The sequence below is a fragment of the Chenopodium album genome, chromosome 13 (genome assembly GCF_948465745.1).
Source record: "Chenopodium album chromosome 13, dcCheAlbu1.1, whole genome shotgun sequence".
NCBI lineage: Eukaryota > Viridiplantae > Streptophyta > Magnoliopsida > Caryophyllales > Amaranthaceae > Chenopodium > Chenopodium album.
The window spans coordinates 11,036,994-11,056,814 of NC_137846.1; the positions used below are offsets into that span (position 1 = coordinate 11,036,994).

The following is a 19,821-nucleotide window of genomic DNA, read 5'->3' on the forward strand; positions in this document are numbered from 1 at the left end:
TTCAAAAAAAAAAAAAAAAAAAAAAAAAAAAAAAAAAAAAAAAAAAAAAAAAAAAAAGCAGCACAAAGATTGCTAAACATCAAAACATGTAACAGTCGAACACAAACAATACAATTGCTATGTAGAGCATGTAACAGTCGAACACAAACAATACACTGCATCTTACTTTCCAGGCTCCTGTAAAATTAATTTACATTATGATTCTAAACATCAAAACAGCATATCCATGGATATTATACGTAGTATAAAGCTACAAATTTCAATTTCAGTTCTAACTGGCTACACATTGGTACATCATCTTCAGCAACTCTTTGAAATAAAGCCACTAGTTTCCAACCTTAAACTAGAGCTAGAGGATAGAAAAAGGGGGGGTTGTTATTTAACGCCCACAAATTACTCAAAACGCCCGCAAAATTACAAAATAATTACGATATTACCCTTGACTCTATTTCTTACCCTCTTCAACTCTATTTGTTATCTTCCATCCCTTTCATAACTCTAACTCTCAAAACCGAGCTAAAGTAAACTCTACCACCACCGAACACCGCCACGGTTACCAGCATCAACACCACCGCCAGCACCACCAACACCCAACACCACTACCACCACTATCACCACCACCACCACCACCACCACCGCCACCACCACCAGCACCACCACTATCGCCACCCGGTTACATGTCGGAGGCGGAAAGCAGGGTGTCCACCCCGCCGGACCCACTTGGTGAGGTAAATTTTTAATTTTTCTCGCCGAAAATGTACAAAACCGCCCGAAAAAACCGGTTTGACCATGGTCAAAACGCCCAGGAAAAGCGATTTGACCATGGTCAAACCGCCTAGGACAACCGGTTTACCGTGGTCAAACCGCTTTTTCTGGGCGTTTTGACCATGGTCAAACCGCTTTTTCTGGGCGTTTTGACCATGGTCAAACCGCTTTTCCTGGGCGTTTTGACCATGGTCAAACCGCTTTTCCTGGGCGTTTTGACCATGGTCAAACCGGTTTTCTAGGGCGGTTTTGTTTTTTTTTTTTAAAAAAAATCTTTGCTTTAATTACTATTATTATTATTATTATTATTTCTATTATTATTATTTCTATTATTATTATTATTACTATTATTATTATTACTATTATTATTATTATTTCTAATATTTTTATTATTATTATTTCTATTATTATTGTTATTATTTCTACTACTATTATTGTTATTTTTATGATAAGTAGAATTAAGTTGTGATCATTGTTGTGATTATTATGTTTTTTATTTCCATTATTATCATGGTTATTATGCTAAATTTCATGTTATTTCTTTGTTTAGGCGTCATTGCCGGATTATGGGGGTGATGGAGTTGACTACAGTGCAGTCTTTATAACGTCAACGATGTTCCCAACTTTTGAAGAGGCCTTTGAATGGGCTCAAAACATCTCTATTGGTTGCGGCTTTTTCCTTACAAAGTCTTCGTATAAGACACAACGAGATGGTCGGCCGGTCAAGTATCTAAAGTGCGATCGTGCCCATAGAAATACAGCCGAAGACAGGGATATGGAGAATGCTGTACGAAAAAACACAAAAAGAAAGGGTATCAAATGTCCTTTTCGGATCAAGATCACATGTGTGGTAGATGATCTTGGGTGGCAAATAATTCCTGTATCTGGTTTGCATGGCATGCACAACCACCCTATGATGGTTTATCCAGAGGGTCATAGACAAGTGAGTGGTTTAAGTCCGGCTGCGAAGCAATTGGTTCGACAAATGAGTTCAGCATGTGCAAAACCTAGTAACATAATGGCAGCTGTGAAAGATGCGTATCCCAATGAGAACCCTAACATGAGGCACATCTATAATTTCAGAAGTCGTTTAAGGGTTGATGATAGTGAAGGGAGAGATGTCGTAAACCAGTTTCTTCACTTGGCCAACGAGCACAAGTACGTTAGTTGGGTAGCTGCTGACCCCGACACACGTGTTGTCACCCATGCCTTTATGGCACATCCAGAGATGGCGAATATGTTGCGGACTTATCCACATGTCATAGGGATGGATTCCACATACAAGACAAACAGGTACAACATGGCGTTCTTCGAGATTGTTGGGGTCACACCGACAAACCAAAACTTTTTGATCGGGTATGCTTTAATGAAGACAGAGTCTTATGAGAGTTACAAGTGGGTGTTGGAGAAATTGAAGCTGTATATGGGTTTTGAAGTGACTCCTACTGCGATTCTAACTGATCGAGAGTTGGGACTGTTGAAGGCGGTGAAAGAGGTATTCCCAGACACAGCTCACTTGTTATGTAGATGGCATATCAACAAAGATGTGTTGGCCAAGGTATATCATTTGTGTAAGAAAGATATGGTGTTAGCTGAGAAATTTAGAAATGGGAGGTGGTCAAAACTCATGAATGCAACAACTGAGGCTGAGTATGAATTTGAGTTGCGTCAAATGAGGGATACTTGGGGAAGATCATGGCGTACCGTTGTGGATTATGTGGAAAAAACTTGGCTTGTACACAAGGAGAAGTTTATCTTGGCATGGACGAATCAGGTGTTGCACTTTGGCAACGTGAACACGTGTAGGGTGGAGAGCCAACATTCTGTGCTTAAACAATGGCTCGGTAGTTCCAGAGGGTCGTTGGATTCAATATTCAGTCGTGTGCACCGCGCCACAGAGGGTCTGCTTATTGGAATTCGTCATCATTTGGAGGACTCCAGACGACGAATTGGAGTGGAGTATAGGGGCATGCCGTTGCACAATCTCAGTGGCCATATGTCCTTCCACGGTCTCAAAATTCTGAAGCATGAGGTGACCAGGATGAGAGAGTTATCTGATGATGTGTACGAGCGATGTGGTTGTGCGTTGTTGATGACACACGGCCTACCATGTGCTTGTACCATATATACCTCGATTCAGGGTGGCACGGGTTTATATTTGGATCAGGTCCATCCTTTTTGGAAGACTCTCGTCATTGGGGATGGTGTAGGCATTCATACTTTTGCTGATGAGTCGGAACAGGACACTGCACAATTTAGATCCCTAGTTGATGAGGTTCTACAACGCGACCCCGGTTTTGTGCGGAGTGTGAACCGAGTGTTGTTTGCGGAGCTTCACCCTGAAGAAGGAGATTACGAAGAACCTGAGATAAACGAGACAACCAGGGGTCGACCACAAGGCCAGCAGTGGTCTTCGTCTACTAGACGGGATGCAAGTGGGTTCGAGCACATTCCGAGCAGTCGTAGTCGTGGTCGTGCTCGTGGGCGAAGTCGTGGTAGAAGCAGGGGTTGTTCTACATCCAGCTCCGGTCGTGGAATATCAAATGAATCTGTAAACATGAGGACGCCACCTGGTATAAATTGTTATTATTATTAATATTTTTGTACATTACGTAATGAATGGCGAATTGTAATTAATGCGTTGATGATGTATTTACAGGTAATCAGATGAACATCGACGAGTTTTTGTACGTCGATTGGTTTCCAAATGTCATGTTGCCGTATTTGGAAGGATGGGTAGACCCTATCGGTGATGGCAACTGCGGATTTCGTTGTGTTGCAGAATTCTTTTGGGGTAACCAGGAGGAATGGATATTGGCCAGGACTGTGATTGCGAATGAGATAACCAGGCATCCTAACGTCTACTCTCACATTTACGGTGATCAATTGGAAAATGAGGTTCGTCGTATCACGTGGACTGGTGGTAGGTGCACAGGCGACCATTGGATGGCAGTGTTTCAAGACTTGTTCCCGATCGCAAATCTGTTCAACGCTGTCATTATGCTATTCGGTACAGGCATTGATGGTGTAGGTGTGTATCCATGCATCACTGTGTTACCGTGGAGTGCCCCGTCCACTTCCACGGGCCCGAGTAGGGAGCTTGCACTACTAACGGTGGGGAACTATCACTACGTGCGGTTGCAAATGTCTCCTAATTTCCCTGTTCCCCCAATAGCCGGATTTTGGTATGACGTTCGTGAATTTAGCGTCCAAGATTGGGACCAACGATATGCAAGTAGGATAGCAACATGGCATAATATTAATAGAAATTCTACTTGTAATTAAAAACGCAATTTAAATTCCAGTTTTAATTAGTTTTTAATTACAATTTTAGTTATAATTAAAAATTACATTAAATTCTATTACATTCTCATCATTGCATCCCACGCCGCAATAAGCTCCTGGGCCTCAACCACTGTTGGGGTGACCTCACCGCCCGTGTCTGCAATGAATCGCCGAATCACATGCATGGAACGACCCATCCACTGCAAAATACAAAGCAAATAATCATAACGTATAATATTTTGTACAATAATAAAATAATACAATGATGCACTTCATAAAATACTTACGTAATCAGTGTTCGTCCTCTCTGGAACTGCCGGAGGGGCTAGTTCCGCAGTATCGCAGATAAGCCGAGGATGGGAGTACGTAAAAAACCATGGCAAATAGTCAGGTGAGCATGTGGGAATCTCATCTAGTAGAGGTGGATGGACATGCAAGCCGAGACAGCAGCTCCCAGGACCGAACTTCTTCCATAAGACCTGACCCCGAAAAGTGACGCTGTACGATCGGACATTAGCAGGTCTATACGCCTCGTCAGGGACAAAACCAGGGAGCGGTATCCCCTGCACGTGACCAAGTTGCCGTAAGACCCTGTCTGGGTTATACGGCTCGACGATGTCCCGACACTGTATACAGCCCATGTAAGTGGTCCTCGGGACGTCCTGCGCAGGGGTGAGAGAGTAGGGCCGCCAGTTAACCTGCATATGCAATAACAATAAGAATGTTACGTTACATGACAACACGTTAAACAATATTACACATTTAATAAAACAATAACCATACCTCAGCATCAGTCATCTGATCAAGTCGGGCCCGAAATGATGCGAGTCGGTGCTCATCCCTGGACTGTGCTCTAGTATCCCACATCGAGGCACGAGCCTCACCAGGCTGTACCACCAAAGCTCCCTGACATGGCCGAAAGGATGGGAAGTACTCATATATCCATGCCTGGAGAAGCGTGAGACAACCACCAATGGCCTTACACTCAACACGGGAGGCGATACCCAACTGACGATAAAGGAAAGCAAGTGCAGCTGACCCCCAAGAGTAACGGTCAAGATCGTCAGTAGACTTCTTCAACTCCAAAATGTAGGAGGGAAGAAGGCGGTTACCACTCTTGTCAACGAATAAGGTGCTACCGAAGAGTGTAACAAAGAAAGCCATGAACTGAACGTCGGGAACCCGATCCAACAACTTGCACCGCTCATAAATGGTAGTCACCGCAACAGCACCGTTTTCCCAAACTGCTCTTGGTTTCACCAACAGCTCATCCCTACTCAACCCCAGCAACTCCTGAAAATCAGCCTGGAGAGACGCACTGTCGCTGACCATGTCCACCAAGTCCCCATCAACGGGGATCCCAAGAATGTAAGCGACGTCGTGTAGCATGATGGTCATCTCACCAAAAGGGAGGTGAAAAGTGTTCGTATCCGGCTGCCACCGTTCAACGAACGCAGAGATCAGAGGCCAATCAATGTGGGAATGCATGATAGACGGCAAGTGTCGTAGTCCAGTGACACTAACGCGCTCACGTAAATCAGCACTCAACTCTGTCTCCCACTCCTGCAGCGACTTGCACCACTGAATCCTACTGTGGCACCTCAACGGCTCACGATCCTGTCCGACCCAAATACGTGACGCAATATGAGCCGCGTAGCTGGGAATAAGACTCCCATCAACTGGACCCCCCGGCATCGCCTCCTGAACAAGCTAAGTAGTATCCGCGTCTCGAGCAGCACGAGACCTACGAGTACGGCCAGTGCTCGTACTCGCACTACTAGAAGCCACAAACCTCCCTCCTCTACCTTGCATGACGAAAACCCCTGATGGCGCCTCCTCGTGCTCGCCTCCTGCGGAAGTCGAGGCATCCTCCATGTAGTCATGATCAGGATCATAATCGTACATGTCATCATCCGCCGCTCGAGAAGCTGCCCTCTCCCTCCTAACAGAAGCATCAACACCTCGAGATCGTGTATGTCGAGGACCTGATCCTTCGACATGTGTGAACTCGATGTTTAACCTCCTCATGTTTCGTGGCTGTCATTTAATTAATAAATGTAATTGGTATACGATTCAATAAATTTAATATATATAGAAATATAAATGCAATTACTTTTTTTTATCTAATTTCCTAAATATAATGCTATTAATATATAAACTAAAATTTACCAAATATATTAATTAAACTCAACGTAAAATATAAAACTATATTAGTTGATTATCTAAACATACACCTAATTATTTTAAAATTCAAATACACAAATACATTATTTTATTTCTAAACATAAATTTAATAAAGCTACACATATAAAAAAACAAACATATACAATATCATTTTTTTTCCTAAACATATAATTAATAAAGCTAAACATATACGAACATATTATTTAATTTCTTATACATAAAACGTGAACTTAAATTAAACAAATATATATAATTAATATTTTTTTAAATTATACATAAAACGTGAACTTCAAATAAATATTTTTTTTTTACTAAACAAATATTAAAATTAATCTAAACAATTAATAAACAAATATATTATTAGTATAAATTTAAATTAAAAAAAAATAATAATTTAAATTCCAGTGCTCAAACCGCTCAAGATATCCGGTTTGACCATGGTCAAACCGCCCAGTGAAAACGGTTGACCGTGGCCAAACCGGATTTCCTGGGCGGTTTGACCATGGTTAAATCGCCCATGAAATCCGTTTCGACCACGGTCAAACCGCCCAGGGAATCCGGTTTGGCCACGGTCAACCGTTTACACTGGGCGGTTTGACCATGGTCAAACCGGATATCTTGAGCGGTTTGACCATGGGTAAACCGCCTATTTTGGGCGATTCGGTCAAGCGTTAAAAAAAAAACCGAACCTGCTCCTCCGGCACGGCGTCTTCCTCCCTCGACCATCCGACGTTCTTCGTCCTCGGCATCTTGGCGGTTCTCCGGTGGTGTTTTTGGGTGCTTGTGGTGGTGGTGGTAAGGGGGTTGGGTGTTGGTGAAAGTGGTGGTGGTTTTTTGTTTTTTTGGTTTGAAGGGAGTTGAAGAGAATGGTTTAGGGTAGAGTGGTTCAAGGGTAGAGTGGTAATTTCGTTGTAATTTTGCGGGCGTTTTGAGTAATTTGCGGGCGTCAAATAGCAGTTCAATAGAAGAATAATACACAGCACTGACTTTAGACAGCGCCTTTTATACAGGTTTTCCTACATATGAAGCAAAACAAATGCAGCATCATTGATGCTTGTTCTATGGAAAAGCATATGCTTATGGAAGCTTCACACAGTGATAATATCGAACAGTTCGTCAGGGGAAAGAGTTGCAAGCACAGCTTCATAGCTAATGTCACCGTATGCAGTAGAAACATATCCGACAGTTGAGACTAGCCTCTGCAGTGGCAATATGTATATATATAAGGGAGTGTTCGGTAAAGAACTGATTGAGGTAAATAGAGTAGATTTAAAATGTCAATCCACTATTTGAAAGTGCTCGGTAAAGTGTAAATTGGAATATAAGATTGAGGTGAATCTACTCGTTTGAAACATGCTAATAAGAGGAGCATATGTAGTTAGAATTAAACTACCCCTAATTGGACCTAAAAGGTGTCACTGTACATGAGCAACTATTAATTTCAAATCAGCACTCAGCAAATAGGATAAGTATAGGATGAAAAAGGCTAACTCAATTCTAGTGTATTGCTCTATCCATTTAAAATAAGAAATAAAGCAGCAAAAGGTCGTGTTGATCAAAATGCTCATCAAGTATGTAATAGACTTGTGAACTAGTACAGAATACACAATTCAAAATATAATAACTTCATCTTTGAGTTTTGACACAACATTCATGTATCACAATACTGGCAATCTATAACAAACTTAACAGTCACAAGACTCACAACACACCAAGGTGCTTTGGCTACAGTGGATCCAGTTAGAGCAAGCATCAGTAAGCCCATGTAAGAATGTTCTGCCGACTTTTTACAGTGGTTTGCCGCTACCCAAAAAGACCCTTCCCCAAAACTTGCATACAATACACAATCTAACAACATGGATTCTCCATATGAATCCCTAAGGCCAAGCTTTTTTTTTTTTTTTTTTCTTTTCTTTTCTTTTCTTTTCACATTCTGAAACATCCAGTAATGCACAATAATTGTTATATCCTAGAAAAATAAAGCAAAGCACCATGCGGATGAATAATTAATCAAGCAGATTACCTACAGTCTACAAACTCACCACATAAGGACCTGAGGATATCTCCCAATTTGTAAGTTTATTACTAGTTCATATTCTTAAACATGGCTACCACTTGAGAATTATTTGTTCAATCCAAAGGTCTTCTGAAACCAGGAGTAAATATCTGCCCAACTGCTTCAAGTGCAGAAACATTCCATCTTTCCACATGTCTGACAATCTGTTCAGTTAAAAGAAATATTAAAGGTATCCGGATATGTTGCTCCTGAGATGACATAGTAAAAAAGATCTATATACTCACTTTATATCCATCATTTAAATCATAGGTTGTACTTCCTTCAATGGCAATCAGAGGCCTCCATGGAAGCTTTAAGTAGGTCCTTCAGAAATACAAAGTGAAAGTTTTACGATAGGATTTTGTAACTATAATAAAAGCATGTAACATAATAACTTCCATAAGAATATTAAGGAAACATAAACCCAATGGAAAATATGAAGTAGTCAAAACACAAAAACATAAAATACATCAATAACTATATGCTTCTGCAGAATAGATGATAAAATCGTCATCAGATTATATTTATTCATCTATAGTATAAGATACATTAGATATACAAAAGCTTTAGACAAAAGAACAATCAGTTGACAGGCTACCTAGCGATTTTCATGGTTGATCAAGAAAAACAGAATACATTGATTATAATTCACATGTACATAACTATTGCCAATCCACAAAAAATGATCAGCATATCTTTCAACAAAGTGACCAACAATAAGCTACATGAAGATCACTACTACCCTAATGCCTCTAACGAGTCTCCTGACCTTGACAGGTATGGGAGATGAAATACAAGCACTTACCCCTACAACAGAAAAGTAGTTTTCAATTAACCCTAATTAATGTAATGACTGTCAGCTTCTATAAACTAAACAAGAAGTAAACAACCTAATTAATAAGATATCTTCTAAGTTGAACTAGTAGGTGAACCTGTGCAGACTGAGAGATGAGAAAATGGGACTACCAACATGGGTTACAACTTTACATGTATGATTTAGCACTCCACTAAAATCAATATTCAGTACTGCACTTACTCTTGGATCAGCCTAAGTAAATTCCATATATTGCCAAGCAACAGTCTATTAATCTATTTATGTTTGGAAACCTCTTTTAGGACCATAAATGCATATATCGAAGAACGAACTAGAGTAAATTACATAAAGAGCATACCAACAATTCTGATATCATTTACAGGACAAGCAAATACTGTTATGAAAGGAGGATGAAACTTGTTGGCAAAAGAATAGGTCCCCAAGGAAATGTAGCATCTTGCATTGTTACATTGGTGGCATGTAATACATAGAAGAGTAATAAAAGCAGCATGACAAGAAAGTGATCGCTAAGTCACGGTAACTAGGAAAATCATAAGCTTAAAAAAATGAACTAAGCACCTTAAGCTCCAATTTGCCAATACAAAATCTCTATCAGCATCAACGCCCTGTGTATTAGGAGCTACCAGAATCATTATCAACTCAGCAATGGAGAATAGGATTCTACTTGTAACATACATGTCACTATGTCAGTTAAAAAACAGATGAATGAAACTCCAATAAAAGGAAAGGCATCAGGTCAATGCAATGATTATTCAATGTTGTAATACCACAAGGCAATTAGTTAAGGTCATATTGGGTCCCATTGAAACCCCAAGTTGGTGTAACTAATTTCCCAACAGGGCATATGAATCACATAAGAGGTGTTAGTAGTAATTACATTGAGGAAAGGAGAAAAAGGGAAAGATTACACAATCCGATACCAAGGAGCAGAATCCTTTTTAACACCCTTCCCTATCCTAAAGCCCAAAACCCATAGCCCCTATGTGGAGATTGAAATCAGCTACTGGTTGACTTTGCATATCATTAGAACAAGGCCTTCATGAGTTTTAGTTCATGATTGAAGATGGTTCAGATATTCCATCACAGGAACAAAATGACATGTGGTTTGACATAAAACAAGTAGACTTATTGCTTTATATGTTTTAAGTGTATTTATGTGTATACATGAAATATATAATCCCTTGAAGAAAACCAACTGTATGAGATTCATTGTTGAAGGTGAGAGTAGCCTGACAAAGAAAATCAGTCAAGAGAATGAGCATTGGAAAATGAAACCCAGCACCCTGTTAATCGGCATTTGCCATGAGGCAGAAAGGCTTCAATGGAATGTAAATAGAAAAAAGTCTGTCTACAATTTGTAAAGACAGAGTGCCAGATTAGGGAAGTTTATTTTTTCAAGTAAAGACCAGTTTGTTCAAGAAAAGGTGCAACTGAAAAAAGAGAAGACTATCAATGCGACAAATGCCATAAAATTTACAACTTTAAAGAACCAAAAAGGAAGTAAATACCTTCTCAATACTTTTGAGCACAATAGAGGGTTGCTCAAAAAAAGGTACGAGCAATTGCAAGTTCCGTGAATACAACTCTCTACCTGCTTAACCGAAAACAAATAACCAGTTTATTCTAGTAACTTGGGGGCTCAATAGGCTCACATTAAAACATACTTTAAGCCCAGAAAAAAGGGGAAGAAAAGACAATATGTAAACAATCAACACCTGCTTTACAATGCAAGCAATATACAATCTGATACGATAATACGAGTCCATTCATCTATTCCAAAAATTCCATTTCCAAGTCTAGGTAACACAGCTGATCAAGGGTCTAAGAGATACAGGATACATCTAAACCCCATAACCTGTCCAACCCCCAAGATAGAAACCTGCTCGAGGCATTAGGAATGAATTGAATTGAAGCCCTTTCATCAAAACCTCCAGCTACACATTTATTTTGTACAAGACAGAAAAAAAATTATAAATAACTCAGAACAAAAGTCAAACACCTGCAAGAAAAATATCAAGCATTTAGCCATCTGTTAGCAAAGGCAGTAAAGACGCAAAGTCCATTATTTACCACTAAATTTAATAGTTGGATCCTCAAAAAGACAATCCTCGATATAAATTGAAGAGGTAAAAATCCCTGCATCCACCAAACAATGTTATCAGCTCTCAAATGGTCATTTGTGCTTGTCAGTGTGAGTCCTAAGAATTCAAATCAGATTATCAATCAACAGTCCTAGAGCAACACCAATCAGTTGCCGGCAGCCAGGCATACAAAAGGATGATAAAAATTTGTACAAGAGTCATCAATATGAACAGATATACCAAGTATCACTTACAAACATATGGATGATCACACATACGAAGATTATAGGAGTTTCCACGATAAGTCGATAACCACAGGCCTCATACTGAGCATGGACGATATCAAGACACATACAATCTGCTCAACAATTATAGCACAATAATTTCTTCCTAGTATGGTTTCAAGAGTCAAATAACATCATCCAAAAGACCAAAACTACTAGCAAAACTTCTGTATCCCACATCATGTTTACAATGAAATAGTTGATATTATGTGTTCAATACTATTCAGAAGATAATAAAAAAGGTTTCACTGAATCAAAGTCACACAGAAAGTACTATAAATGCACAAAGCAAGGGAAAGTTCACCTGTAACAAAATAGGCATTATCATAATCTGACTTGATAATACCCAAAACATCATCCACCCCAGAAATTAATAAATCCTCTTCCCCTTCAGCAACCACCACATCCGTTCTACAAACAAAAAATCCTCAATTAACTTATAATTAGAGAAATTAAAAATTGACACCATCAGTCTCAACTATAGTCGGTCCACTTTTAAAAGGTCCCGACTTTAGAACAACCCACTAAATTGGGATCTAAACACACTAAATTGTAACAATAATTGGGACGGGTGGTGACAATTTGTCAACAGAGAAAAAAAAAACCCTTAAATCCTTAATTCTCAAAGTAAATGAAATTATAAAAAAAAAAAAAAAAAAAAAGGAATAATTTGGGCAACCTGTTGTTATTGAAGGAAGAGAAAAGCCTGAGAAATTCAGTGACTCCATTAACGGCAAATTTAAGAAGCTGGGGTGTTTGTTTCTTTGAATTGCGGTCAGTTGATGGGTTTGAATTGCAGAAAATTCTGGTATTGGTGATCTGCAAAAATGGAAAATTGAAGAGCAGAAAGATGATTATTGAAAAGGGGAAAGATTAGAAATTTTAATCTGACAACAAAGGGTTTGAATTAGGATGAAATGAAATCACTTTGGACAGTTTGGAGGAGTAGGGTGTTGGAATAACGCCGGTGGAGCAACAAATTCCCGCCATGTTTTGCTATTGATTGGGTTAAATGACTTTAATTACTAGTATTAGTTTTGGGTAGATTTGGTCATTTGGGTCCAATTATTTGGCTTCAACCAAGAACCAACCCGAACACAATAATTTAATAATATATAACTCAAATTTAAAAATAGTTTTGATCCAATCCAACTTTATCGAATTCGACTCGAATATTCAAAATAACCCCTATAGGCTCTAGCTACACCCTCCACAAGATGAGGTTGTTTTTTCGGGCACGGAAGTATAACTTTGACTAATTAAAGTTTCATTAATCTCTCATCTTAGAGTTACTCTCACTTACTCGAATAGAGTCACATATTAGATTATTTATTACGTCATAAACTCATAACACACCTCTCATTAGAGATATCAAGATATAATTGGTAATTTGGTATTATTGTTATTATCACATCTTGTTATCTTTAATTTGGTACATTATGTTAAGATATATCGTAAGGCGAAAATCGTTGATATTATCTATTGTAATCTTCAGTATCATCTTCTCATTATAGACTAAGTGAATTGATCTTTGTATATTCTTGTGTTTGTTTGTTGTATACATAATCCTCATATTCTTATTAAAATTAGTTTGATCAATCTCTATCTTTTAGTTACCTTGTATTATCACATACTTCTTGTGTGGATTATTTTCACTTACTTCTTATGTAGATTAGTTAGAGTTTGAATCCTATCATATCACAAATTCCCCCTACCTTGTATTATAAAAGGAGAGTCACCATTTCCATGGACTTCATCACTCCAGTCAACTTTAACTTATAGAGACGAAGGGAGTATAACTAATAAATCATGGCCGATCACCCAACCAACACTCAACCTCTCAAGTTCATAACGGGCTCCGACTCATACGGTTGCGCCCTCAAAGACGCACTCGTCTCCCACCTCCGATCCCTCAACATCGAAGTCGAAGACCTCGGAGTAGCCCCATACTACACCATGGGTGAAAATATAGGCCAGCGAGTGGCCGCGGGAGGTGACACCACCCGCGGCCTTGTCGCTTGTGGAACAGGCGTCGGCGTCCAAATATTCGCCAACAAAGTCCCCGGAGTTTACGCCGCCACTTGCCTCACTACCGACGAGGCCAAGAACACCCGGTCCATCAACAATGCCAACGTCCTCGCCGTATCCGGCATGTCAACTCCACCCGAAACCGGCATCGAAATCCTTAACACCTTCATCAACACCCCCTTCAAGTCCCCCTGCCCTGCCTCCAACAACAAGGAATGGGACCCTGAAGTGGAAGACTTCCTTACCAAGTCTCTCCCATAGATGGCTAAAATCGGAAAATCGGAACCCGAGTTAGAAGGGGAGTGCACCATTTGCAGCCTAGCAAAGAACAGAGAGTTTGTTCCTGTGGAAAAAATTCCTGGAGGGAAAATGAAGATAGTAAAGGAAAGTCCAACATCGGCTATTATTCGATTCGAGGCCGGGAGTGTGGAGCCTGCTCATCATCATAGCTTTGGGCATGACTTGTTTGTGACAAAAGGGAGGAAAATAGTGTGGAATTTGAGTAAAAATGACAAGTATGATCTGAGTGATGGAGATTATTTGTATACACCTGCTGGAGATGTTCATAGGGTTAAGTATTTGGAAGATACCGAGTGATCTTGAGTCTGCTAAGGCTGCTATTGCTAATCAAGATTTCTGAAGGCGAAATTGGAGAAAATAACTTTTTTTTTTTTTTTTTTGGTGAACTTGACATTGCATTCACAATTCTGATTCTAATTTTATATTATCTTACGGTTTTTATGATAAATAATGTGTATGGTTAATAAAATTATTGCTGTGTCTACATTCTCAGTGTTTCTACGTGGCTGTCATAATATTGTGTATGTGATGGTGTTTGTGCTACATACAATATAGTCTCTGTGACTCTGATAATGATTCAAAATATCGATCCATGAACTTCGATCAATCAATTTAATTTCTGAAAATTCTTGAACATTATCTGTACATGTAAAATCAATGACATAAAATGATGTAACTGTATCTACTGTACGTACACTATGTATACTAGTATGCTAACAGACCTAGCTAGCAGCAAATGTGCTACATTATATTCTGTAACAAGCAGAAGCTATTGTCTGTTCAGGATTACAAACTTATATTCCAAACAATTTCAGGTTCTGAACTCGAAATATCTCATTAGTCTGAAATAAAAGCTCTAAGGAAAGATGCAAAAGCGTCATAGTCTGAAGTACTGATGTTGAAATTGACATAATCTGCTTTGCTGATAAATGCCAAGTCTCCTAGCTCCCGGAGGTTGAATCGCAGCATGATGTGTTTGGGTGGGTCAGTAACAAGGCATAGAAGAAGCCCTTTTGCTATGAATAATGCCTTCTTTAAAGACTCATGATGATGCATTTGAAACCAAGCACAATGCATCGTATCTGGTAACATTCCCCTAATTCCATTAGTCTGCAATCAAAAACCCCAACAAATAAGTACTGAAATTCTTTTCTTGGCTTATGTAGATATAATTGGAATCGAATATTAGCTGTTTTAGTGTACCTCTTCGTACAAATTCCAAGTTGACTCTCCAATATTGGCGAACATATTCCTGTCCGATATATTCATTAAAACTGGTACATGTGAATAAAAGAAAGAAAGAAACAAGTTAAGAGATCCGGCATATACTTAACTACTGAGTACATACTGAAGTAGTGATGACAAAAGATAGAAGATGAGAAGCTAGCTCGGACCTAGTCTAGTAGTTGACACATATTGTTGAATCATCTCCCTGAAGTGATCACTAAGTATGACAGCCTCACAGGCGAAAGTAATGTTGGGAAATTTCTCGAAGCTACCATCCATTTCTAGTATTTTCACTGCAAACTCTCTAGGAGAAGCATTTCCTGAAATAAATCACCAAAAGTTTAACACTCCTAAATTTCCTTCTGTCATGAAATCATGCTACAGATGTTACATCTCGAACTTATAACAGGTAATTATAAGTTAACATTTGATTTCTGATACAGAACATGAACAAGTGTCACAAAAACCTTTTCATAATACACATTTGGAATTGAACGAAAATTTGTAGGGAAACACCTTTTTATAATACACAATTTGCAAATAAATAAATACCAATGATTTTAAACCTAATCTAGTTACACCCAATCTACCCCAATTAAAACTCATATAAGCACTTTAGAACCTTAAAACTTGATGTTTGTTATTTAATCCCTAAAATATTAACAGGTAATGGCAAGATTAGTTTGGGAATTTTTCATACAAATAAGGTGAACTTTTCTAACTCGATACCATAAATGATTCATAAAACATCCCAATGTTGTTAATGTAACCCCAAATTGAGAACCCTAATACCAAAGCTGTATAAAATATCCCCAAATTAAAACCCTAAGTTCAAATTGAAAAGTGAAAATTATAACTGCAAATTATTGTATTCTTCATTGCAGAGAAAAGAAAATTAAACTTGTCAGAACAACCTTCACAGTAAAATAGTAAATAATGTAGTTTCCAGGTAATTTGTACTATGTAATATATTTTTACAATCAATCTAAGAACCTTTTCTTTCTCATAATCATCAGACTTTAAATCAATCAACAATAACATTAATTTCATACATTTCCCACCAAAAAACATACATTAAAATGTTACAAAAATTAACAAGAAATACTTACCAAACATGAAATTGAGTTGAGAAGAGCCAAGAATATGAAAAAGGGTGACAGTATCATTATCAGAAGCATCAACTAGATTATCGAGAATACAATTCAAGTTAATCATCTTGTTGATCATAGCATCTTTGAGCTCAAAGTTGATCAAACCAGAGGACTTGAACCAAAGATGTCCTACAACCTCGATTTCCGTGTTCCGAACCGTGATCTCCAAACCATTCTCTTTAACTTCGATCAACCCCAACCCATTTGGATTAAAACTGGCCTCGGTTAGAGATTCCAATGCCTGCTTCAGTTTACTTGCTGGGTTTACTTGGAAACAAAAACTCGAAATTGGCGTTTCTTGGAAAGTGTCAATTTGATCATCTTTTGTAGGTTCTTGAATTGGGGTTTCGACATTTACATTCATGGCGGGAAGAGTGAAGACAGAGGAAAGAGATGAACAGAATTTCAAAGGGTTTATGATTTCAGTTGTTAATGTCACTCTAGTTAAACTTTCTGGTATTGGTGATCTGCAAAAATGGGAAATTAAAGAGAAGAAATTGTTTTGAAAAAAAGAAATAATAAAGGGTTTGAATTAGGATGAAATGAAATTACTTTGGATAGTCTTGAGTATGTAGGATGTTGCAACAGATTCCCGCCATGTATTTCTACAGATTGTGTTTTAAATGACTTCCCAACTTTTGATTATTGGAGGTTTAGAGTTGTGTTTCGACCTTTGACCCATTTTTAATTTTCGTTGACTTCAGGGGTTCAAGCAAAATCCACGGAGGACTTTAGAGTCAATATAGCCTAATATTGAAAATTGCGATTTTAATTACTAATTCGTTTGACATCGTTGTGATATTCTGTTTTTATATTTTTAAAAATCACTAGTCGCCCTCTCGCGCGCGATAGTTCTGCCTTTTTTTGCTTTGGTTGTGTTATAAAACGAATAGTTATAGGTAATTATTGAACTATATTGTATAGTTTTTTAATTTTATAAATAAAGGTAATAAAAATTGGGATTACAAGCTAATAGATGCACGGAATTTGTGTGTGTGAATATAAACTATTTGTTTGTAATAAGCTTCATTTTTTTGTTTTTGGAATTTTTTGTAAAATTTTTTAAGACTTTTCTTTTTTAGAAAAATGGTTACAATGTTGGTGGTATTTTGGAAAATTTTAATTTTAAATTCAGATTTACTTTTGTTTTTATACATAAGGTATAAATTTTTTATTTTTAAGAAAATGCTTAAGTAATTGTATATTTTTTGTTTTTGTAAAATTTGTTTTTTTTTTTTTAATTGAGGTAAAATATTAAAGTAGTTGAATACATTGAAATAAACGGTATAATTTAATGAAGTAAAATTGTTACCCCTTGTTTTAATCAATATTGTAAGTTAGTTGTTTTGTTTACTTTATCCCATCTTTGTTTCACTCTGTTTGGGGGTTTTCTAATAGCCTAGGGTTTTGTTTTTTTTTTTTTAGGGTTAGCTATGGCTGATGAAAGTACTGATTTGACGATTAAGGATGATGGGGAGAATGCGTATCAGAGGTTGAAGAGCTACTGGTCGTGTGTGCGGCGTCAGTTGAAGGTGTTTGCAAGAGAGCTGGAGGCGAAAAGTAAGGAAGCTTTGAAAGAACTGGAGGAAGAAGATTCGGCGGCTATCAAAGGTCTGAAAAGGAAGGCGTGGCCTGGAATTTCTCCCATGTGTGCTGGAACTTCCAATGCGAAAAAGCCAAGGTTTGGAGCTTAGTAGGTTGCTTAGTACTTTGATTTTAATTGTTTTTATTGTGTTAATTTCTGACTATTTAAGTTTGTAATATAAAATTTATGGAAGAAGATGATTTGACTGGATCAGAATGTATGGTTAAGCTATGGATATTAGTAGATAATTTGTGTGTGTTTGTGTTATTTATAATTTATGGTTATTTAATTTGTGTTTTAGTATGATAATTGAATTGATTTTTTAGCAGATTGAGTAATATAATATGTGTTTTAGCATGGGAATATGAATTTCGGGACACAATAATTATCAAGTATGAAGGGTGGTTAATAATTGATTTGTTATAGTAACTTAGAGTAGTGTACAAATGTCATGGGAATCTTCAATAGTGTAAGGTTTTTGTTTGCTGGTAGAGATATTTTAAAGATGTGGTGCAATTTTTTCTGAGCAAGGTCTACATAGATCTTCTGGGGGATTCTATGTTTGGAATCTATGGGAGCATGCTTAAATTTAACTTTAGGTAAAGTGTTATGTAGTTAGAGGTGAAGTTGTCTGTGTGTACCATGGATTGTAAATGTTGGGTTAGTAATATGGTCAGGAATGGGAGGTAAATAAAAGGATGCATGTGTGATTATGCTTAAAAGTGGTATGTCTATACTCGTTGTGTTTGGGGTTGTAATATGTTTCTGTAGTTTTTGGATAAAAGTGTGGTAATGTTGAGTGAGATCTTATTTCTGTTTGATTAGAAAGTATGATTCTTAATGGAGTGATTTAAGTATATGTTGCTTTATTACTTTTCAAAATTATTATCATTAATTGTATATATGATATTTTGTATAGTAATGTGTGAATGGGAGGGATTTGATATTACTTAAGTAATTTGTGAATGGGAGTAATCTGTGTATGATCTGCTCTTTGTTCATATTACTCATTACTTGCAAAATTGTGAGGGTGCTCAACATGTCTAGATTAGTGAATAATATTGATCTTTCATTGATTATAGACTCATTTCACTATTCCTTTCATGTTGAACAACTTTTCTTTTTTTAAAGGGTGAGGTAATAGAAATATAATCCACCAGGGTATTGCACACTAAACCAGCCACTGTAACTGATGATATATCCCCTTAATGCCTAATCAAGCACTTAACCATTTCTAACCTCTACTAATTGTAAACTAAATTAACCAAACACTAATTAACAAAATGGGAATCAGTCACTAAACCAACCATCACAGAAGCACAATCAGATAAGTGTAGAATACATGTAATACTGAATTCTTCACTGTTTCTATGAATGAACAAAATTTGATGATATTACAGAAATAAAAGAAGGTATTGATACATTAGGATTTAAATTGTTTGAAATAATTGAAGTGTAGCAATTGATAAATATAAATGTATAAAACTTGATGACATTACAGAGATTACTTGTTTACTCCTTCAAAATAATTCTTTTTGCCTTCATTCTTCCCTAAAAGGCACTTCTATCTCCTTAGATATTTTTCTCAGTTTTTTCTCCCTTTTTTTCCCTCATATGTTTACAGAGATCAAGTAGCATAGTATTAATTTTAGGATTTTTAATCTTTTTGTGTCATCTCTTTTCTTGGTTTTAAGCTAATTCATTTATTCATGGATGATTCCAAAAAAAAAAAAATAGTTATCTCTTTCCTCTTGCTTAGTTGGTGGATAATTTGCACCTGCTATTTCATCCGCCACGGGCTGCATTACCTTGGCAGGTGTAGCTGGTGACTAATTGCCATCGGCAATTTCATCTGCCATGGGCTTAAGTCCTTGGCAGACAAAGCTGGTGAGTAACTGCCACCAGCGATTTCATCTGCCATGGGCTTAAGTCCTCTGACAGAGAGGACTTTTTCTAATTTTCCCAAGTTCTTTGGTGGAGTGCGGTGTTATTTGTAGAGGATGGCCATTTCTTTCATGTAAACACCGACTCTGCTGCATT

General features: G+C 37.6%; 2 protein-coding genes and 1 pseudogene across 3 annotated transcripts; 2 read left to right on the forward strand and 1 right to left on the reverse strand.

The window, feature by feature from the left end:
• The first annotated feature begins 3,283 nt into the window (after positions 1–3,283).
• On the forward strand, positions 3,284–4,146 carry LOC145576290 (uncharacterized). The gene is made up of 2 exons (XM_081634070.1): positions 3,284–3,338; positions 3,425–4,146. The coding sequence occupies exons 1-2, from the start codon at positions 3,323–3,325 to the stop codon at positions 4,048–4,050; spliced, it is 642 nt and encodes a 213-aa protein (XP_081490196.1). The 5' UTR covers positions 3,284–3,322; the 3' UTR covers positions 4,051–4,146.
• Positions 4,147–7,836: 3,690 nt separating this feature from the next.
• On the reverse strand, positions 7,837–12,575 carry LOC145576291 (uncharacterized). Of its 2 annotated transcripts, XM_081634071.1 has the most exons (9): positions 12,418–12,575; positions 12,170–12,309; positions 11,795–11,901; positions 11,461–11,564; positions 11,196–11,261; positions 10,634–10,716; positions 9,684–9,785; positions 8,536–8,614; positions 7,837–8,454 (listed from the first exon to the last, which is right to left on the reverse strand). In XM_081634071.1, the coding sequence occupies exons 1-9, from the start codon at positions 12,478–12,480 to the stop codon at positions 8,365–8,367; spliced, it is 834 nt and encodes a 277-aa protein (XP_081490197.1). In that variant the 5' UTR covers positions 12,481–12,575; the 3' UTR covers positions 7,837–8,364. The 2 variants fall into 2 exon arrangements, with proteins under 2 accessions (XP_081490197.1, XP_081490198.1); XM_081634072.1 differs by lacking the exon at positions 11,461–11,564 and having other exon boundaries at positions 9,684–9,730.
• A 724-nt stretch (positions 12,576–13,299) lies between these two features.
• On the forward strand, positions 13,300–14,115 carry LOC145576292 (DNA damage-repair/toleration protein DRT102 pseudogene; annotated as a pseudogene).
• The last annotated feature ends 5,706 nt before the right edge of the window (positions 14,116–19,821 follow it).